This window comes from Jaculus jaculus, chromosome 11, assembly GCF_020740685.1.
Source record: "Jaculus jaculus isolate mJacJac1 chromosome 11, mJacJac1.mat.Y.cur, whole genome shotgun sequence".
In the NCBI taxonomy this organism is placed as follows: domain Eukaryota; kingdom Metazoa; phylum Chordata; class Mammalia; order Rodentia; family Dipodidae; genus Jaculus; species Jaculus jaculus.
The window spans coordinates 97,713,272-97,730,264 of NC_059112.1; the positions used below are offsets into that span (position 1 = coordinate 97,713,272).

General features: G+C 48.3%; 1 protein-coding gene across 1 annotated transcript in view; it reads right to left on the minus strand.

The window, feature by feature from the left end:
• The window catches only part of Xylt1 (xylosyltransferase 1), a 299,655-nt gene that overhangs the window by 139,416 nt on the left and 143,246 nt on the right, over positions 1-16,993 (minus strand). The window contains exon 3 of the mRNA XM_045130371.1: positions 2,464-2,974. Within this exon, the coding sequence (XP_044986306.1) occupies positions 2,464-2,974 (511 nt within the window). The remainder of the gene's footprint in view (positions 1-2,463; positions 2,975-16,993) is intronic.

Below are 16,993 nucleotides of genomic sequence, written 5' to 3' on the forward strand. Positions count from 1 at the left end.
TGTTTTGCATTGACTATTTGGTTCTTCAAGGAATAGGTGTGTCACCCTGTACATGGGAGAAGCCTGTTTATTCTCATTCAGCTCCAAATCATTGCCTACCTGGCACTGGCTGAGAAAAAAAATTGGAAATGTTACATTCCACTTAATTACTCCTATAGTCTCTGTGCCAAGTCCAATCAAGAGCAGAGATGGGGACACCTGGACCAAACAGACAAGGGAGAATGAAGATTTGTTTTCTAAATCTCTCTCTTGAAAAGGCAACATTGCATGGATACACATTTGCTGCTAGAAGCTCATCAACTGGAATGAAATTGATTAGTAAGGGATACATGAAGGGTTTGCTGTGTGTCTACCCAGCCCTCACTCTGGACACTTAGTGTTGGATCCACTCCCTGTCTGATCACCTCCCTTGAGATCCATGTGGGATTGGGTACGGGACCTCACAATAGCAAAATCCAACAGCTGTCTATATGTCATATAAAATGGTATAGTAATTCACATGTAATGTGTGAGCCTCCTTCTATAAACTAATCTTTAGATGCCTTAGTACAGTATACAATACCAATGCTCTGTAAATAGTTATCATAGTATATTGCTTAGGGAGTGATAAGAGGAAAGAAGAAGTCTTGGTTTAATACAGGCTTACTTTTATATTTCCCATTTCCCTCCCTCCCTCCCTTCCTCCCTTCTTCCATCATTCTCTCCCTTAACACACATATGTAGGCAAATTCTCACTCACTCATATCCTTTCTCAATGCTCTTGTAACTTCTCTATTTTGAAGAAAGACCTCACTAAGGTACCAAGCTGGCCTTGAACTCATCCTGTGGCCAAGGCTGGCCTTACACGTGTGGTTCTTCTCCCACAGCCTTCCCAGTAGCTGAGATCACAGGAATGTCCCATCAAGCCTGACTTTATTTTTTCCTGAGGATTTTCTATACCATTTATTGAATTTGCAGAGACAAAACCCTGGATAGAGGCCCAGTATATTTGAAATGAGGAACTGTCTAAGACCATTCTGTTGACATGGGCCTCATATTCTTGTCTAGTGAAAAAGCTGGACAGACATACCCAAAGGTTCTTTCTGATCTACTGTTTCCTGGGAACCCTTCTTACTACACACCCCTATTCCACCCTGAGATGGGAGAACCACGAGTCTTCTATTTTGGGTGTCCCTGAGCAAGGCCACCCCATGGGGGATTAGAAGCCCTCCATTCTGTAGTAGGTCTCTTTGATTCCCTGACATCTGCCTTGACATTGGGAGGCCCCAGCACCTCAGTAAGTCCATTCATGCCCCATTTGTGGACCCTGACCCTGACCCTGACTCCTGAGAGTGCCAGGATTAAAGGCTTACACTACCATACCTGGCTTTTTAAAAAATATATTTTTTATTTATTTGAAAGGAGAGAGAGAAAGAGAGGGAGAGATGGAGAATGTGTGTGCCAGGGCTTTTAGCCACTGCAGTGGAACTCCAAATGCTTCTACTACTTTGTGCATCTGGCTTTTACATGGGTACTAGGGAATCGAACCTGGGTCCTTCGGTTTTGCAGGCAAGTGCCTTAAATGCTAAGGCATCTTTCCAGACCCAAATTTCTTAACTGAAAAAAAAAGTAGGCTCCTGGCCTCAATGCCAACCTCCAGGAGATGGAGACTGTGTGCAGAGCACAGTGACGGCTCCCTGGTGCTCATCCTGGCCCCACTCCCACCAGCCCCGGGGAATGTGAAGGCCAGAATATGGCAGTGTCCGGTGCAAAGAAACCCGCATGGAACTCTCCTGTGCAAAACTTGCCCCATCTTCCACCCGGGCACCCACTCTGCCCACAGCTCCTCCAGTCAGAGACAGAAAGAAAAACTTGCCCCCAACTTTTTCCGGAATGCCCACTCTGCACACAGATCTTCTATAAAGCTCAGAAGTGAACAGACAGAAGAGTGTCCTGCAGAGACCAGAGGAAGGAGGAAAACGAGGAAAGGAAGGATGGAAGGGAGAGGGAGGAAATACGGCACAAGGAGAAACTAGAACAGAAAAATTAGGAAGGGAGAGAAAGAGAGAAAGGGAGTAAGAGAGGGAAAGGGAAGGAAAGAGGCTAGAAAGGAGGGTGGGATGGGAATGTTGTTCTCACAGCCTCTAAAGTCAGTTTGGACAATTAGAAACTCAGCAAATGATATTCAGGTAAGTTAACATGCTTGTCCACCCCAATCCCAATAACGCTAAGAGAAATCTCACCCTAGCCATCCAAACACCATACAGCCTTCAACATTCATGTTTACCCAGTTCACTTTAATTGGATGTTTTGCCCGACATGGGGCAAAGTTCCAACAAATGGTAATGCAATTCTATCAACTTTTCTTAGAGTGGGTTGCAGGAACTCACAGAGTCCTGGTGTGGGTTTGAGAAGTTGGGTGCCTATCCTCAGAAGACCTGAGAAGGAAGTGGCTAGGTACAGGCAGGAGAGGAAGTGACTTACCCTCCAGGGGGCAGAAACGGGTCACCCTCTCGGGCATCAGCAGCCCCAGCTTGTGACGACAGTAGGCATCTCCGATCTCCTGGCGGCAGCGTGAGGACTTAGCGCGGGTGAGGGCCGAGATGGCTTCCTTCCCAGAGATGTCACACTTAGGGGGCTGGTCAGACTTGGTCTCAGGGGTCCCGTTACCACCCTTCTTCTTGGCATGGGACTGTCTGGAGACATCCTTCCCATGGCTGCTGTTGGCTGCAGTTCTCTCGCCAGGGGGCGGCACATCATTGGGGCCTTTCTCCAGTTGTCTCTGTCCTTTGTCCTGGGGCTCCGGCTTCCCCTGCAAACGCTCCTTCTGCCGGCTGGGGGTCTTCTTCGCCAGTTCGGGGGGCTGGTGCTTCTGCCTCTGCGTCCTGGGCGCATAGTTGCTGTTGTCAACATTCTCAAAATCCTTGGGCACGGAGTTCTCATTGTTGCTGTCTGTTCGTACTTTTTCTTTGGGCCTGTGGGAGAAGTAGCCATCCTGCAGAAAGTGAGAAGGAGAGGCAGACGTGAACCTTCCTGGATGGACGTGATCATTGCTTGGGCTTAGAGACTTTAAGCTGAAAAAGTTTCCCTGTCCCACAGAATGGGGTAGGAGAACCACCAAGACTACAGTGGATGCCATTGGGCTCCACAGATCTGTCTATGGGTAACATCTCAGTTGTGGTAGTTTGAATGTGAATGTGTGTCCCTCACAGCCTGAGGTATTTTTGATTAAACTTGCAACTTAAGTCTCCAGCAGCCTGCTGGAGCTTGTGTCACTGGGGGCAGACCTTGAGTTCCAACTCTAAGATGTACTCAGAGCAGGTGCCACACCTATTAATTCTTTGTGTGAAGGAGAGCTGGACTGAATCTTAACAGTTCTCATGGAAGAAAAGCAGAGACAAACAGCAGGCTGCATCAGTGCTTGCTTGAGAACAGAAGATGGTGGCTGACCCTCAGCAAGCCTCCCTCTCCAGTAGGTCTGCGAACTTCAGCCCACGGATTAAATCTTGCCAACGGCTTATGTCTGTAAATAAAGATGTATTAAAACACAGCCGCACCTGCCCACTGAGTTCCTCAGACTACAACCGCAGAACGAAGAATGAGGGGTGTGGCAGAGATGGCCTGGCTAGAGTGTGGGTTCAATACCCTGCCTCCTCTGACTTGGTTCAGTGGCCCTGTGTCCATGGCCTGCAGTTGGATTGGCTGTGGACTAGAGAGGGAGTCGTTTATGACTGTCCTTTCTACCCTTGCTCTGTGACCTCTGGAACTAAGCACCAACTTCTCCAAAATAATGGAGGCCATGCCCATGACAGCTCAGACAATAATACCTCATGGCCACTCTGTGTGGTGCCTATTGCCATTCTTATTTCATACAAAGAGAACTCAGCATTCATTAACAGGTGACTTGCCTCAGGTAACAAAGCTATTGGTGAAGCCAGTATTCAGATGTCTCACATCAAAGCTCCCAAGCTCTGGGCCGACAGTCCCATCACCCACTTACCCTGTCACCCTACCTGAGCACCACAGTTTCATTTTGTATGACAAGATGGGTCCCAACCCCCTTCCCAGGCCTCCCATCAGCTAAAGGAGCCCTCCATAATCATATGGCCTCAAGGAGCCATCTAGAGGCTGCCAGAGGACAGTAATCAGGGGCCCAAAGCTGGAGGCATGAGGCTGCATGAGCGAGGAGGTGCGGGAATAAGAAAGACGGATGGAACTGAGAAGGGAGGGAATGCTCCTTTCTACGGAACCTACAAGTGGCTGCTGGGTTTGTACAAGAGTTACTGCTACTGCTTCCCCAGCATCCAGAAGATGGTTCTGGTACTCTCCAAGGACATCATAAGCCACAGGCGCTCCAACCTGGTAGAAGACGTTGCAGTGTTCTCATAGAACCTGACATCCTCTGTCAGACTTTAAACCACCTATGAGTGACTCAAAGACCCAACACAATGCAAATGCTAAGGAAGTAGTTGTTGCACTATGTTATTAAGGGACTCATGAAGCAAACTATGTTTAGCACAGCTGTGCTTCTTTTCCTCTCAGTATTTCTGGCCCAGAAATTGTGAAACCATGCATGTGGAGAGCCACTGCAAACTCTCACCTCCAGCTTCCCGTTTCTTACCTTCCCATAGGCACGTGTGATGCCTCCTGGTTAGTGAGGCGAATATTCCTGCCTGCACTCAGGAATCTCAGACACACTTTCAGAGTCCTTCCTATGAGCTGGATATGGAGGCAAGGTTAGACTACTTTACGTGCTCCCTATAAGCAACCCAGGCACTGTTTCAGAGGCTTATTTCACTGAGCATAAAGTCTTGTCCACATTGCTACATGGCATGAGATTTGTTTCTTATTTGAGTCTGGACAATCTCACTGTACACATATGCCAGCTTACTTTATATATTCATCCATCGTTGGATAAGAAGAATAGCCTCACTTCCCCCTAATTCTTTATCTGAGTTCCAAGAGGCAAACAGGACTCAGATTTCCTCTCCATTTCCTGAATACTCAAAATCCAGACGGCCAACTCCACATTCCCTTCTCTACACAAAACCACTCTTGGAGCCAGCTGTGGTAGAAGATGCATACAATCCAAGCACCTGGGAGGCAGAGGAAGGAGGAATGCCCAGTCTAGCCAGGGGAACCTGTGTCTCAAAAACCAAACCTAAAAGCAAACTTGGGAAGACTCTGGGCAGTTCCTTGGGAGACGGTTAGCACCTATGTGTTCCCATGCCCTAAAGCTTGCAGAAATAGAGAAGCTGCAAGATTAGACAGAAGATACCCAAGGTCTCGATGCTAGTAACGAAGTGACTCAATCTTGCTATCTCTCAATTTCCTCATCTGGAGCATGGGGATAATAAGACAGTTTACTACCCCATTTTGGTGAGGATGAGTGTATTTAGAACTTCTAAAACATGCCTGACACTGACACCAGGTGGAAAAACGAGCAATAGACCCAAACTACACAATTCCACTAATTTGTTCATTCCTCCCCAGTGAGCCTGGAGGACAGATTGGCTGTGACTTCTCCCTGGTGATCGACTGCCCATACCCTCTTTATCCGTACCCAGCCCAATGCTCTCACCTTGGGTTATTTATGCAAATGCAACCTTTGACTTGCTTTATTTTAATGCACTTATTACAATGATTGCACACTCAATTGTTTGCAGGCGTGCTCCAAAGCCCTAATTGCTCAGCTGTTGCCTCACCTCAAAGTGGTTGCTAGAATCCATTTTTATTCCAGAGGAATAATTAAATGCAATAATGTCCTCCGCCCCATTCAACCTTGGGCATGTGGGGAGCTGATTTCAGTAAGCAGAACACGGCTGCACAGAGTTAAGACTCTGAGAGGCAGGCTATGTGACCCAGGCTGCTCCGCCAGACACACCCGGGTCTAGTTCTACCTTTCTCTTCATCTCTAAAGTTCAGAGTTTTGGGTTAATTGACTCCCAGCTCTCGGGTTCTGGGGTGGATAGCTGTGTCTTCTACATGACTGATTTAGCTTTGCTTCTACTGTTTGTGCAGAAAGAACACCCGGAGGAAGGGGGATGGACCTGTCTTGGTTTAGTGGCTGTCTAATTGTCTCATGTGTAAAAGGCTGGATCCCACATGAGTGGTACTAAACACTGTCTGAATTAGTCATTAGTCAATGTGATTGACTAGCAACAATCTACCACTTCAGTTCACTGGAAAACAATGGAGTTGAAGAGACCAGGATGGATGCTGTGAAAGGTATTTGGACCCTCCCAGCTGTATCCCTGGACCACCACATCTAAGAGGGCGTGAGGTATGTGGCAGAAGGGAGTTCATTCCTCTCTCCTCCAGCTTCAGCTCTTCAAGGAAACATAAACTTTTTAATCCCCCCTCTCTTTCTCTTGAGGCGTGTTTGTGTGTGTGTGTGAGAGACAGAGAGAGAGAGAGAATTTCCAGGGAATTAAGACTCAGTCTTGGGTATTGAGTGAAGCGATTAGGCACAGACCAACGTGCTTGATACATGCAAGGTCCCCTAGGAAGCACTCACTTGCTATGAAGAAAGCATTCAGCACTTGTGACTATGCCCCAGCCTCCACTCCCAGACCTTGGATGACCAGGTGCAGGAGGCGCTAACTCATTCCCTCTACATTTCTGGTGGGAACACCAAGATGCCAGGAAGTTTAAAGGTCAGTATTTCAACCCAGCCTGTCTAGGTCTAGCAGTCACACCTGGCAACCCCAAACCATCTCTCAGCAGCCGCAAAGAACAGGACATGAGGCTGGGAGATGGCTTAGTGGACAAAGTGCTGTCTTCACAAGCATGAAGGCTTGGATTCAGATCCCCGGCACCTACCTGCGGGTATTGCGGCATGTGCGTGTCAGCCCTGTGCTGGGGAAGCAGAGGGAGAGCCCCTGGGGCTCGCCAGCTATCTGGTCTCATTGCGTCAAGGAGCTCTATGTTCAGTAAGAGACCCCACCTCAAGTCATAAGGTGGAGGGCAACCAAGCAAGACCCTAATGTCAACAGCCCCTGGCCTCCGCACACATGTGCATATAGGGGCACATGCACCCACACACTCACATGAACCCACATATGTATGAACGTGCATATCTACACCCACACACACCACCCATGTTTACACATGAGAAAAAAATTGGACAGGCTGGGGAGATGGCCAAGATGTTAAAGGCACTTGCTTACAAATCCTGCAAACCCAGGTTCAATTCCCCAGAACCCACATAAAGCCAGGCACATAAAGTGGCACATGTGTCTGAAGTTCATCTGCAGCAGGAAGAGGCCCATATTCTCCCTCTCTCTCTCTCTCTCTCTCTCTCTCTCTCTCTTTCCCTCTCTCTCACACACACACAATAGAACAGGGGCACTGCCAAAGAGAAGCCCCAGATAGGCACACCGCTCCAACAGAATAGCCACTTGCCATGACCAGCTTGTGGCTTCCTTCTCTGCCGTGAGAACACGCAGCTGGTGAAAGTCTGCTCACAGACACACTTTTAGTTGAACTCAGTGTCTGAGACTTTATTCTGATCATCACACTACCACTGTCATTGGGAAGGACCTTAGGGAAAAGCAAGCCAGCCACCTACTACCAACTGGACCCACTTACCAGAATAGAAGGCCAGTGTGGGCACTGGAACATGCCGTTATGCAAGCTGCTGAGACTGCAGACCTCAAGGGGCTGCAGGCCTGCTTTTTTCACATACGAGTGTGCTGGCCAGCTCTTGGAAACCCATGAATCATGCTCAAGACCACTTTGATCCTGGCCCAGAGACCTGGACACAAATACCACTAAGGTATGCTCCAGACCGCAGCTCCATCCTGCCCAATCCCTTCAAGTACTTGTCTTAGAAAACCCAAGGCTGGGCTGGAGAGATGGCTTAGCGGTTAAGCGCTTGCCTGTGAAGCCTAAGGATCCCGGTTTGAGGCTCGATTCCCCAGGACCCACGTTAGCTAGATGCACAAGGAGGCGCACACGCCTGGAGTTCGTTTGCAGTGGCTGGAGGCCCTGGCGCACCCATTCTCTTTATCTCTCTCTCTCTATCTGTGTCCTTCTTTCTCTCTCTCTCTCACTCTCTGTCATTCTCAAATAAATAAATAAAAATGAACAACAAAATAAAAAGAAAACCCAAGGCTGGCTGGACCTGGTGGTACAGGCCTTTCATACCTGTTACTCAAGCAGGAGATCACTGGTTCAAATGCTGTCTGGGCTACACACAGGTCAAGTTCAAAGCCAGCTTGGGCGACTTGGGGAGACCTTGACTCACAAATAAAAAGAAATAAATAAAATACAAGGTAGAGATGTGGTTGAAAAGAAAAAGGATTATCTAACATGTGTGAGGCCCTAAGTTCCATCCCCAGCACCATAAATTAACAACAACAACAACAAAAAAAAAATCCTCAAGACTGCCAACCCCCCCACCACACACACACCAAAAAAAGAAATGGTTACTTATTGTAGCCACCACATGTGATGGCCAGTTCTGTCCAGATCACTGAGATGTCAGAAGTCTAATGTCCCTGAGTAGCAGTCAGCTAACCCAGATGGGTTTCATGCGTATACCCCCTCCCCTGCCTTCCTGATATGTAAAATGTCCCCACAGCCCAGAATCCCCTGCCTCTACCTCCCTCAGTCTGCCAGCACCAGGCCCAGTCATGTCTGGACAAACCTGTTGAGATCAGCTCCTTCTGGACCATTTTCCCAGACGAACCATCAGTGACCAGTGCTGACAGTGTCAGGTGCCGCTGGAGGCCACAGAGCCTGGAATCTACCCTGCAAAGCCAGTCCTCACCAGCTCCCTCCTCCCGAGCCCACCAGGGCTGGGGTAAGATCTGAACCCATAGTTCCTGGTCCTTTTCTACACCCCAAAGGCAAAAGCTAGCAGCTGTGAGCAGAGCCACTCAAGGAAAGAAAGAAAGGCAGGAGAGGAAGAGGAAGAAGGAGAAAATACAAGAAAAACCTGAACATAGAGAAGCAGCAAATAGGAGCTATTGCTGGCTACCCTGGACACCACAGTGCCAATGTCTTTGGAAAGAATCATCCTTTCTTTCCTTCTTCCTTCCCTTCTTCTTCTTAGGGTCTCATTATGTACCCCAGCCTGGCCTTGAATTCATGATCCTGTCTCATCCTCCAGAGCACTGCGATTATTATAGGCACATGTCACTACACCTGGCCCCTGAAATATTTTGTTAAGAAATTCAAATAAACAAATAGAGAATGGGTAGTGGTTACCAGGGTATGGGGATGGCAATTGAGACACAAGAACATAAACAGCAGATACAGGCTACGCAAATCTGGAAACACTATGTGTTACACAGGGCTAAGGTTAAGAAAAATGTTTCGCAGAAGGGAGAGGAAGGAAGAAGGAGTGAGAGAGGATCAACCAAAACTACGAATGTATGAACATGGCACTTAAAAAGTATGAAACTTCTAAGGCTAGGGAAATGGCTCAACATGTCAGAGAGCGTTCACAGAAGCATGAGGCTAGAAGGGCCTGACTGGACCTCCAGCACCCACACAAAGCTGGGTGCGGTCAGTACTCCTATAGCCCCAATGCTGTGGAGAGCAGAGGTTGAAGAATGAATGGGGCTCACTAGTCTGCAAATGAGCGATAGAGGACACTGGACAATCTCCTCTGGCCTCTCGATTGCCACATATCAGTGCATACATGGCTATATGCCACACAACACACACACACACAAAACCAAAAAATGTTAAATTTCAAAGAAATCTTTTTTCTGTTCTATACCCCCCAAAACAAAGTTGTCTTTGTAATGGCCAATTTTCTGTTTGTAATCTCCTCCTGGAACCTGTCTTTCCGTTCTGGTTGTATGGAATCTGGAGGTTTTATGCTATGAGAACAGAGCTGAAGAGGGTGATAATGGAGGCCACATGGACCCCCAAAGCCAAACTCTGGCCTTCTGCAGAAAAAAAAAAAGAGAGAGAGAGAGAGCAGGTTTATAAAGGGGATCCAGGTAAACAAGGAAGGATGTTCAGGAAGAGAGTGAAGGGAAATGAATTGGGGGCACAGAGAGATTAAGTAACACACCCTATATCACCCAGCATGGCTGTAAAATCTGCATAATATATACTGTATTTCCAAGGGCTGTTACAAAGGCCCTTGGCCGAGCGCCCCCAGGAGGGCGAAGTCACTCCTTCTACAGACTCTGGGGGCTGGGAGTCAGCAAGCATGGGTCTAGCCGAAGAAGGCTGGCCTGGATTTGCTCTTCTTCTGTCTTCATTCCCCCTTTGTTCCCCAGCCTGGTCCAAACGTCATCTCAGCTGTCATTTGTCCCCTGGGGTCTTCTTTCCCTGGGTACCTTCCCTGTCTCTCTGGAATACACTGCCTCCAGGCCTTCCTAGTCCAGAGCTTATGGCGGCCTCCTGGTCTTCCACCACCACCTAGCCCAGTCCCCTGGCATGGGAACTTGAAGAGACAAAGGGGACTCCTGTGTAGGGAAGATACTCCTTTGAACTGTGGCCCCTGCCACAAGTGGATAAAGAATGGTGAGCTGGCCAGCTCATTACCACAGCCTCTGAAGGCTTGCTGGCTAACTGAGCCAGCAGCATCAATAAGCAAAGACACTTGTAAATGAGTGAATAAAGAGGCACACATACCCAGGTACAAGCCCAGTGAATTCATATCATCTGAAAGCCCAGGCCATCTGGGGTGGGGAGAGGAAGGGGAAAATAGCTTCTAATTCTACCTTCCCCGTGATTTCAGAACGGTGCCTTCCTAGCAGCTGCCAATAAATTATTTTTACTACGCAAGGTACAAATGAATATGCCACTGTTACCCCTTAAATCTCCTTTATGAGCCTATATTTGCTTTGGCCCACTCAGGCAGCAGTGGGGGCCTCCAAGAACGTTTTCATAGGCCATGTTCCACCTGAAGGCTGCTCTCCTGCAAGCCACCTCTGTAAAACCCAGGCGCCCCATTGGCGCTTCCTGTTTACACCTAAAATTGGCACAGTCTAGGGGACTCTAGGTGTTCATTGGGAAGCGCAGGAATTATAGAGGTAGCAGTGCCCACACCCAAGCTTTTGGAAAGTGATTTTCTCCCGCATTGAGGAATGAGGGGTGTGCATACACTTCCATATGGCACAAATCACTAGACTCTCATTGCCCACCAAGCTTTATGGCAGGTACACAGCCTTGATCCGACACACTCTGTATACACTGTGACCACCTAAAAATAAAAGGAGAGCCAGGATCACTCCCTTCAGACGCACTATGTGACACTGTCCACTTTCCTAAGTGCTTCAGCCAAAAGGAGGCCAGGTGAAATCTTAGTAAATGGGGCATGGAGCACCAAGTGCTCATGGATGATGGGGTGACTCTCAGAGCACGCTTTGGTCCTTCCTAACACATGGAACACCAGGTGCTCATGGATGATGGGGTGACTCTCAGAGCACACTCGAGGTTTTCCACAAAACCAGTAGTCTGCTTTGAAATTGCCCAGTTGCGTGGTGCTGGGCAGTACCTGTGATAGTAACATATCTTAGGTTGGCTTTCTTCCCATGTAAGATGCATACACTTATGACTAAACCCTAAAACTGAAATGTACACTGTAACTGGAGTTGAGTAACAGCAATAGCATATGTCACAGAGAAGAGTCAACACAAGAAGCTGTCAGTAACATCAGCCCATCCAGACTTCTCCAGCAGACATCATGAATCCATTCGTGTGTTTCCCGAGTGCCACACATCCACACACCACACACACAACACACATATATGCACACACCACACACACACATGCACACATACTACAGTCACACATGCACACTCCACTCATACACATGCATACACATCACAAACACACATAAATATCAAGACTTCTACTTTAAAGAGTTATAAAACTTGTAAAGGACCAAGATGTTCAAACTTTTTTAAAATATATTTTTTTAATTTTTTAGGTTTATTTTATTTTATTTATTTGAAAGTGACAGAGAGAGAGAGAGAGAGAGAGAGAGAGAGAAAGAGGCAAAGAGAAAGAAAGAGGCAGATAGAAAGGGCATAGGCACACCAGGGCCTCCAGCCGCTGCAAAGGAACTCCAGATGTGGGCGCCCCCTTGTGCATCTGGCTAACATGGGTCCTGGGGAATCGAGCCTCGAACCGGGGTCCTTAGGCTTCACAGGCAAGCGCTTAACCGCTAAGCCATCTCTCCAGCCCAGATGTTCAAACTTTTAACATTATTTTCTAAAATGGGTTTAAAAATTCAATTCTAAAAATCTATAATATAACATAAATCAATTTATAGAATGATTGACAGCATACAGAAAAATACAGGAAACTAAGACATCACTCCCATGGCTTAAGCACATTACATTTCACAGACAGAGTTGAGGCATATCCCGTTATTCGGAACAGAGGTCATATCTATCCTTCCCTTTTATGCATTTATTTTGCTCTTATTATTTTGAAACGGGGTCTCGTGTGTCCCTGGCTGGCTTCAAACTGACTATGCAGCTGAAGCTAGCTTTGTATTCCTAATCCTCCTACTTCTTCCTCCCTGATGCTGAGATTACAGACCACCTTCCCCCCTCTATGTATTTACAGATTTAGTTAATGCTATAGTGTGTGTCTAGAATGTTCCCTAGAAGCCCATGTGTTGAATGCTGGACCCTCAGTACGGTAAGTATGAAGGGGAGCTAGAACTGCTAAAGAGAGGGGACTTAGTGAGAGGAAGTCAGATCAGTGAGAGGGTGCCCTTGGGGGGAAGTGGGATCCTATCCATTTCCTCTTCCTCTCTTTCACTTTCTGGTCATGCAGTGAGCAATTTCACCCTACCACGTACTCCTAGCCTTGCCACCTGATATACTCACAGGCACATAAACACAGTGGATCTCTCCAATCCTTCACCAAAACCTCTGACACTGTGAGCTAATATAATGGTCTATATTATTAGTTGATTATCCCCAGTGGTCCCAGTGACGGGAAGCCAGCTGACTGCCACAGTAAGAATGCGTGTCTCCACACACAATGTACCATGTTGCTCTGTGTGTCTAGAGGCTTGGCAAGTGGCACCATACTATGAATATGGCTCGCTTGCCCTGTCCGGTATTTTACTACTACTGCTACCCTTGCTGACTTTGAGGTTTTACTCTTCTCTGCCTTTCTACCCTCAGGTACACAGTGTAATGAGAAAGACGGCGTGCAGTCCCCGGTTCTCAGGTCGCCCTGTCTGCTGTGAAGGCGGCTAATGCTGAGGCTGCACCTGCTGAGCGGCGTCAGACCCCAGTCCGTAGTCCCAGGACCCATGTGAAAGGCATGACAGCATGCTCCCGTGATATCTCCCACTGGCGAGGCAGACACAGGAAGATCCCTGGCCGGTTAGTCAGGCCAACTCTCTGACTAATCTAGTCATCTTGGTGAGCTCCAAATTCAGTTTCAAAAAGCAAGGTGGCAACTGACTCAGGAAGACATATGCTGACCTTTGAACCTCACACATACACAAATACACATGATCACATGCACCCACATATACACATGCACCCTACCACACATGCACAAATGCGGAAATACATGCACACACACACACACACACACACACACACACACATAAACATACACACACACACAAACAAACGTGCTAACGTCAGACCCTTACCCTGGAAATACTGGATTAGTGGGTCTGCACTGGAGTCTTAGAGCTGCAGTTTGAAAAAGCTTCTCCATGACTCCAGTGGGGTGGCGGGGAAGGAACGAACATTGGTGATGAGCAGCTGGGGAAATGCAATGAGTTGGGTTCCAAAGTTCAGACATCAGCACGAAGAGGCCCCAGCTGGAGCTTCCCTTAACAGCCGAAGGGTGGTGCTGGCAAGGGCCACCGTGTGTGGACGCCGCAGCCAGCTGCACCCCAGGCCACGGCTCTGCTCAATTCCACAGACCTGCCGACTGAGTGTGGCGGGCTGACGGGCTTACTCATGCCTTCCCCATTTATTTGGCAGCATCCCTTGGCTCAAATTGTCCCCTGCATGAGTCAAGGGGAGTTAACAGAGACTACTGCATCTTGATTATGTACCAAAGGCCCAGGCCTGAACATTGCTCTCAGCCAAAGATACTGCTGGAAGTTGGTAGAACTTTTAAGAGGTGGGGGCTTGAGAGAGAAAGTTCTATCATTGTGTAGGGGGGGGGAGTGGCATGTATGCATGTGTATGTATACATATTTATTTGCCCATGTGCTGGCACATACATATGTGTGGATGTATGTACACACGTGTGCATGTGGTCAGAGGACAACCTTGGCTGTTATCTTTAGGAAAGCTGCTCTCATCTTTTTGAAACAGTGGCGCTCGTTGGCCTGGGGCCAGCCAATTAGGTTACACTGGCTGGCATCCTCCTGTCTCCACCTTCCCAGTGCTGGGATTAGAAGCATGAGCCAACGCGCCCAGCATGGGGATTGAACTAAGGTTCTTATGCTTGCAAGGCATTGAACGACCTCCCCAGCTCCTGGGGGAAGAGTCTTGAAGAAAATATGGGGACCCCAGACTCCTGCTCCATGTCTCCGTGCTGCCTGTCTGCACTGAGGTGAGCAGTCCTCCTCCACAGCATGCTCCCATGTTAATATAGTGTGACAGGTCACATGACCATGACTGGCACTTCTGAAATAGCCAAAAAAAAAAAAAAAAGAAAAGAAACCTCCTTCTTCTTCTGAAGTTAATTTTCTCCAGTATTTTTCCTCAAAAACAAAAGCTGACTGACTGCCTCACCACACCCTCTCGGCCCAACCCCTCAGGGTGTCTTGGGTATCACAGTGAGCTTCAAGTGCCTCTTGGGAAAATGAGACCAGTTGGTCCCTCTGGTTTCTTATCACATGAACAACCCCGGGTGCTACAGATCTGCAGGCTGTGGCCAGGGTTCTGAGGCAAGGAGAGGAAGGAATACCTCCATCCCCAACTGTGGTGCTGGGTGTTCGCTCCCAGGGCCAGCTACACTTGCCCAGTCAAGCTGTCTTCCAGGCCAGAGCCCCCCATGAGACTCCCCTTTCACCTCCCAAACTAACAGGAGTGCTAGGAACAGTACCCTACAGTCAGTCTGCTGGAAACCACTGAGCCCCTAAACTTCACCAAGACCTAGGGGCAATTGTTAGCAGCAGCTGCCAAAGTTTACCAATAAAAAGGCGTAGGGCGATGAAATGATGGCTCACAGCACTTTCTCCAGCTTCTCTCTCACCTCCCAGCCTGGCCCCCTCCCGGCCACTCACTCCCTTCGAGTGGCCAAAGGCCGATGGCCGTGTTGTGCTAAACACTTTTAAGACACAGCTGCGTTGGGAGTGAGGGGACGGGGAGAGACAGGAAAACCAGTTTTAGAAATGCTTTCTGACAGGCGACCAGATACTAAAATAACAACATTTGGTTTGTCTTGCTAGCTAGAGGCAAAACAGCTCAGGTGGGAGAGGAGGCTGCAGGCTAAATGCAAATAAGGCTGGCTTGCCCTGTGCTGGCCCAGCTCCCTGACGGACACCAGTTCCCCAGATCCTGCCATAAGGTGGCATGTGGGCACCCCCAGCCCAGTGTCCTGTAAGAAGGATTACAGGGGAAGAGGGCTAGGTCTAGATGGATGTAGGGGAAAAAGGAGAACTTCCAGGACCCAGGGTGACCATGCTGTATATGAAGCCCAGTGAACAAATTTTGTGAAATGCTGGGTGGCCATAGTGGGGCATACCTATAAATCTAGATACTCAGGAGGCTGGAGCAAGAAACTTCCAAGTTCAAACCTAGCCTGGACTACAGAAAGCGAGATAGGGATGTAGCTCAGTGTTAGAGCACTTGCCTTGCATACACAAGGCCTCCACCAAAACAAGAAGACAGGATGTGTGATATAGACCAGCAAGAAAATATTACTATTTCTTTTGCATGTTGATGTGTGTGGGTGCACATGTGGCTGCATCCATGTGGAAGCCAGGGCTCAACACTGGCTGAATTCTCTATTGATTCTCCACCTTCTTTTTTTTTTTTATGAGACACAGTCTCTACTTGACCCTGGAGCTCACTGATTTGGCTAGATTAGCTAATCAGCATCCCTCTGGCATACTCCTGTCTCTACCTCCCCAGGGCAGGGATGATAGGCTGTTGCTACCACAACAGGAAGGTATGAGAGTTGCGGATTCAAACTCAGGTCAGCGTGCTTTTTACCCATAGTGATGGCATGATTCAGATGCCCCCCCCCCATAAATTTAGGTGTTCTGAATGCTAGGTTTCCAGCTTATGGAGATTTGGGAATTAATGCCTCCTGGAGGCATTGTTGGAAGCGGGCTTATGGGTGTTATAGCCAGCTCCCCCTTTGCTAGTGTTTGGCACACTCTCCCATTCCTGATGTCCACCTGATGTTGGCCAGAGGGTAATGTCCACCTTCTGCTCATGTCATCATTTTCCCTGTAATTATGCAGCTTCTGCCTCCAGCCTGTAAGCCAAAATAAACTTCTTTTTTCCCCACAAGCTGCTGTTGGTTGGGTGATTTCTACCAGCAATGCGAATCCGACTGCAACACTCAGTGAGCTATCTCCCCAGCCCCCAAATAATCCTATTGGAAACAAGAACTTCTATTAGTGCCTCCTGGAACTTTCCATTCTCACAAGGGTCCTCAGAGGCATCTATTACTCCTGCAACCCTATTTAACAGACAAGAAAACTGAGGCACAGAATGATCATCATCCTCCCCCAACTCACACAGCTACTCAAGCAGTGGTCCACACGCAGCATCGCCTTCCAGGACTCTTGCCTCCCAGTGGCCTTCCGTGCATGCAGACCTAGCATTCCCAAAGGTGGTCCTGCACGAGGGGCTCAGCCTGACCTCGTTTGGAGGGAGGGAGGAGCTGTCCTGGGAACAGACAGACTGGCGCGTCTGGAGAGGAAGCCTGGCCAACGGCAGCAGATGGGGCCCAGGCAGCAGATGGTAATGCACTTTGCTGTTTCCATATGCTTTTCTGTTTAGCTGTAATAAGTGAATTGTTCTTTAATATATATCAGGAGCTTGCATGCCGACGGCCAGTGACAGCCACTGCCACTCAGAAACACACGCAGGGAGGC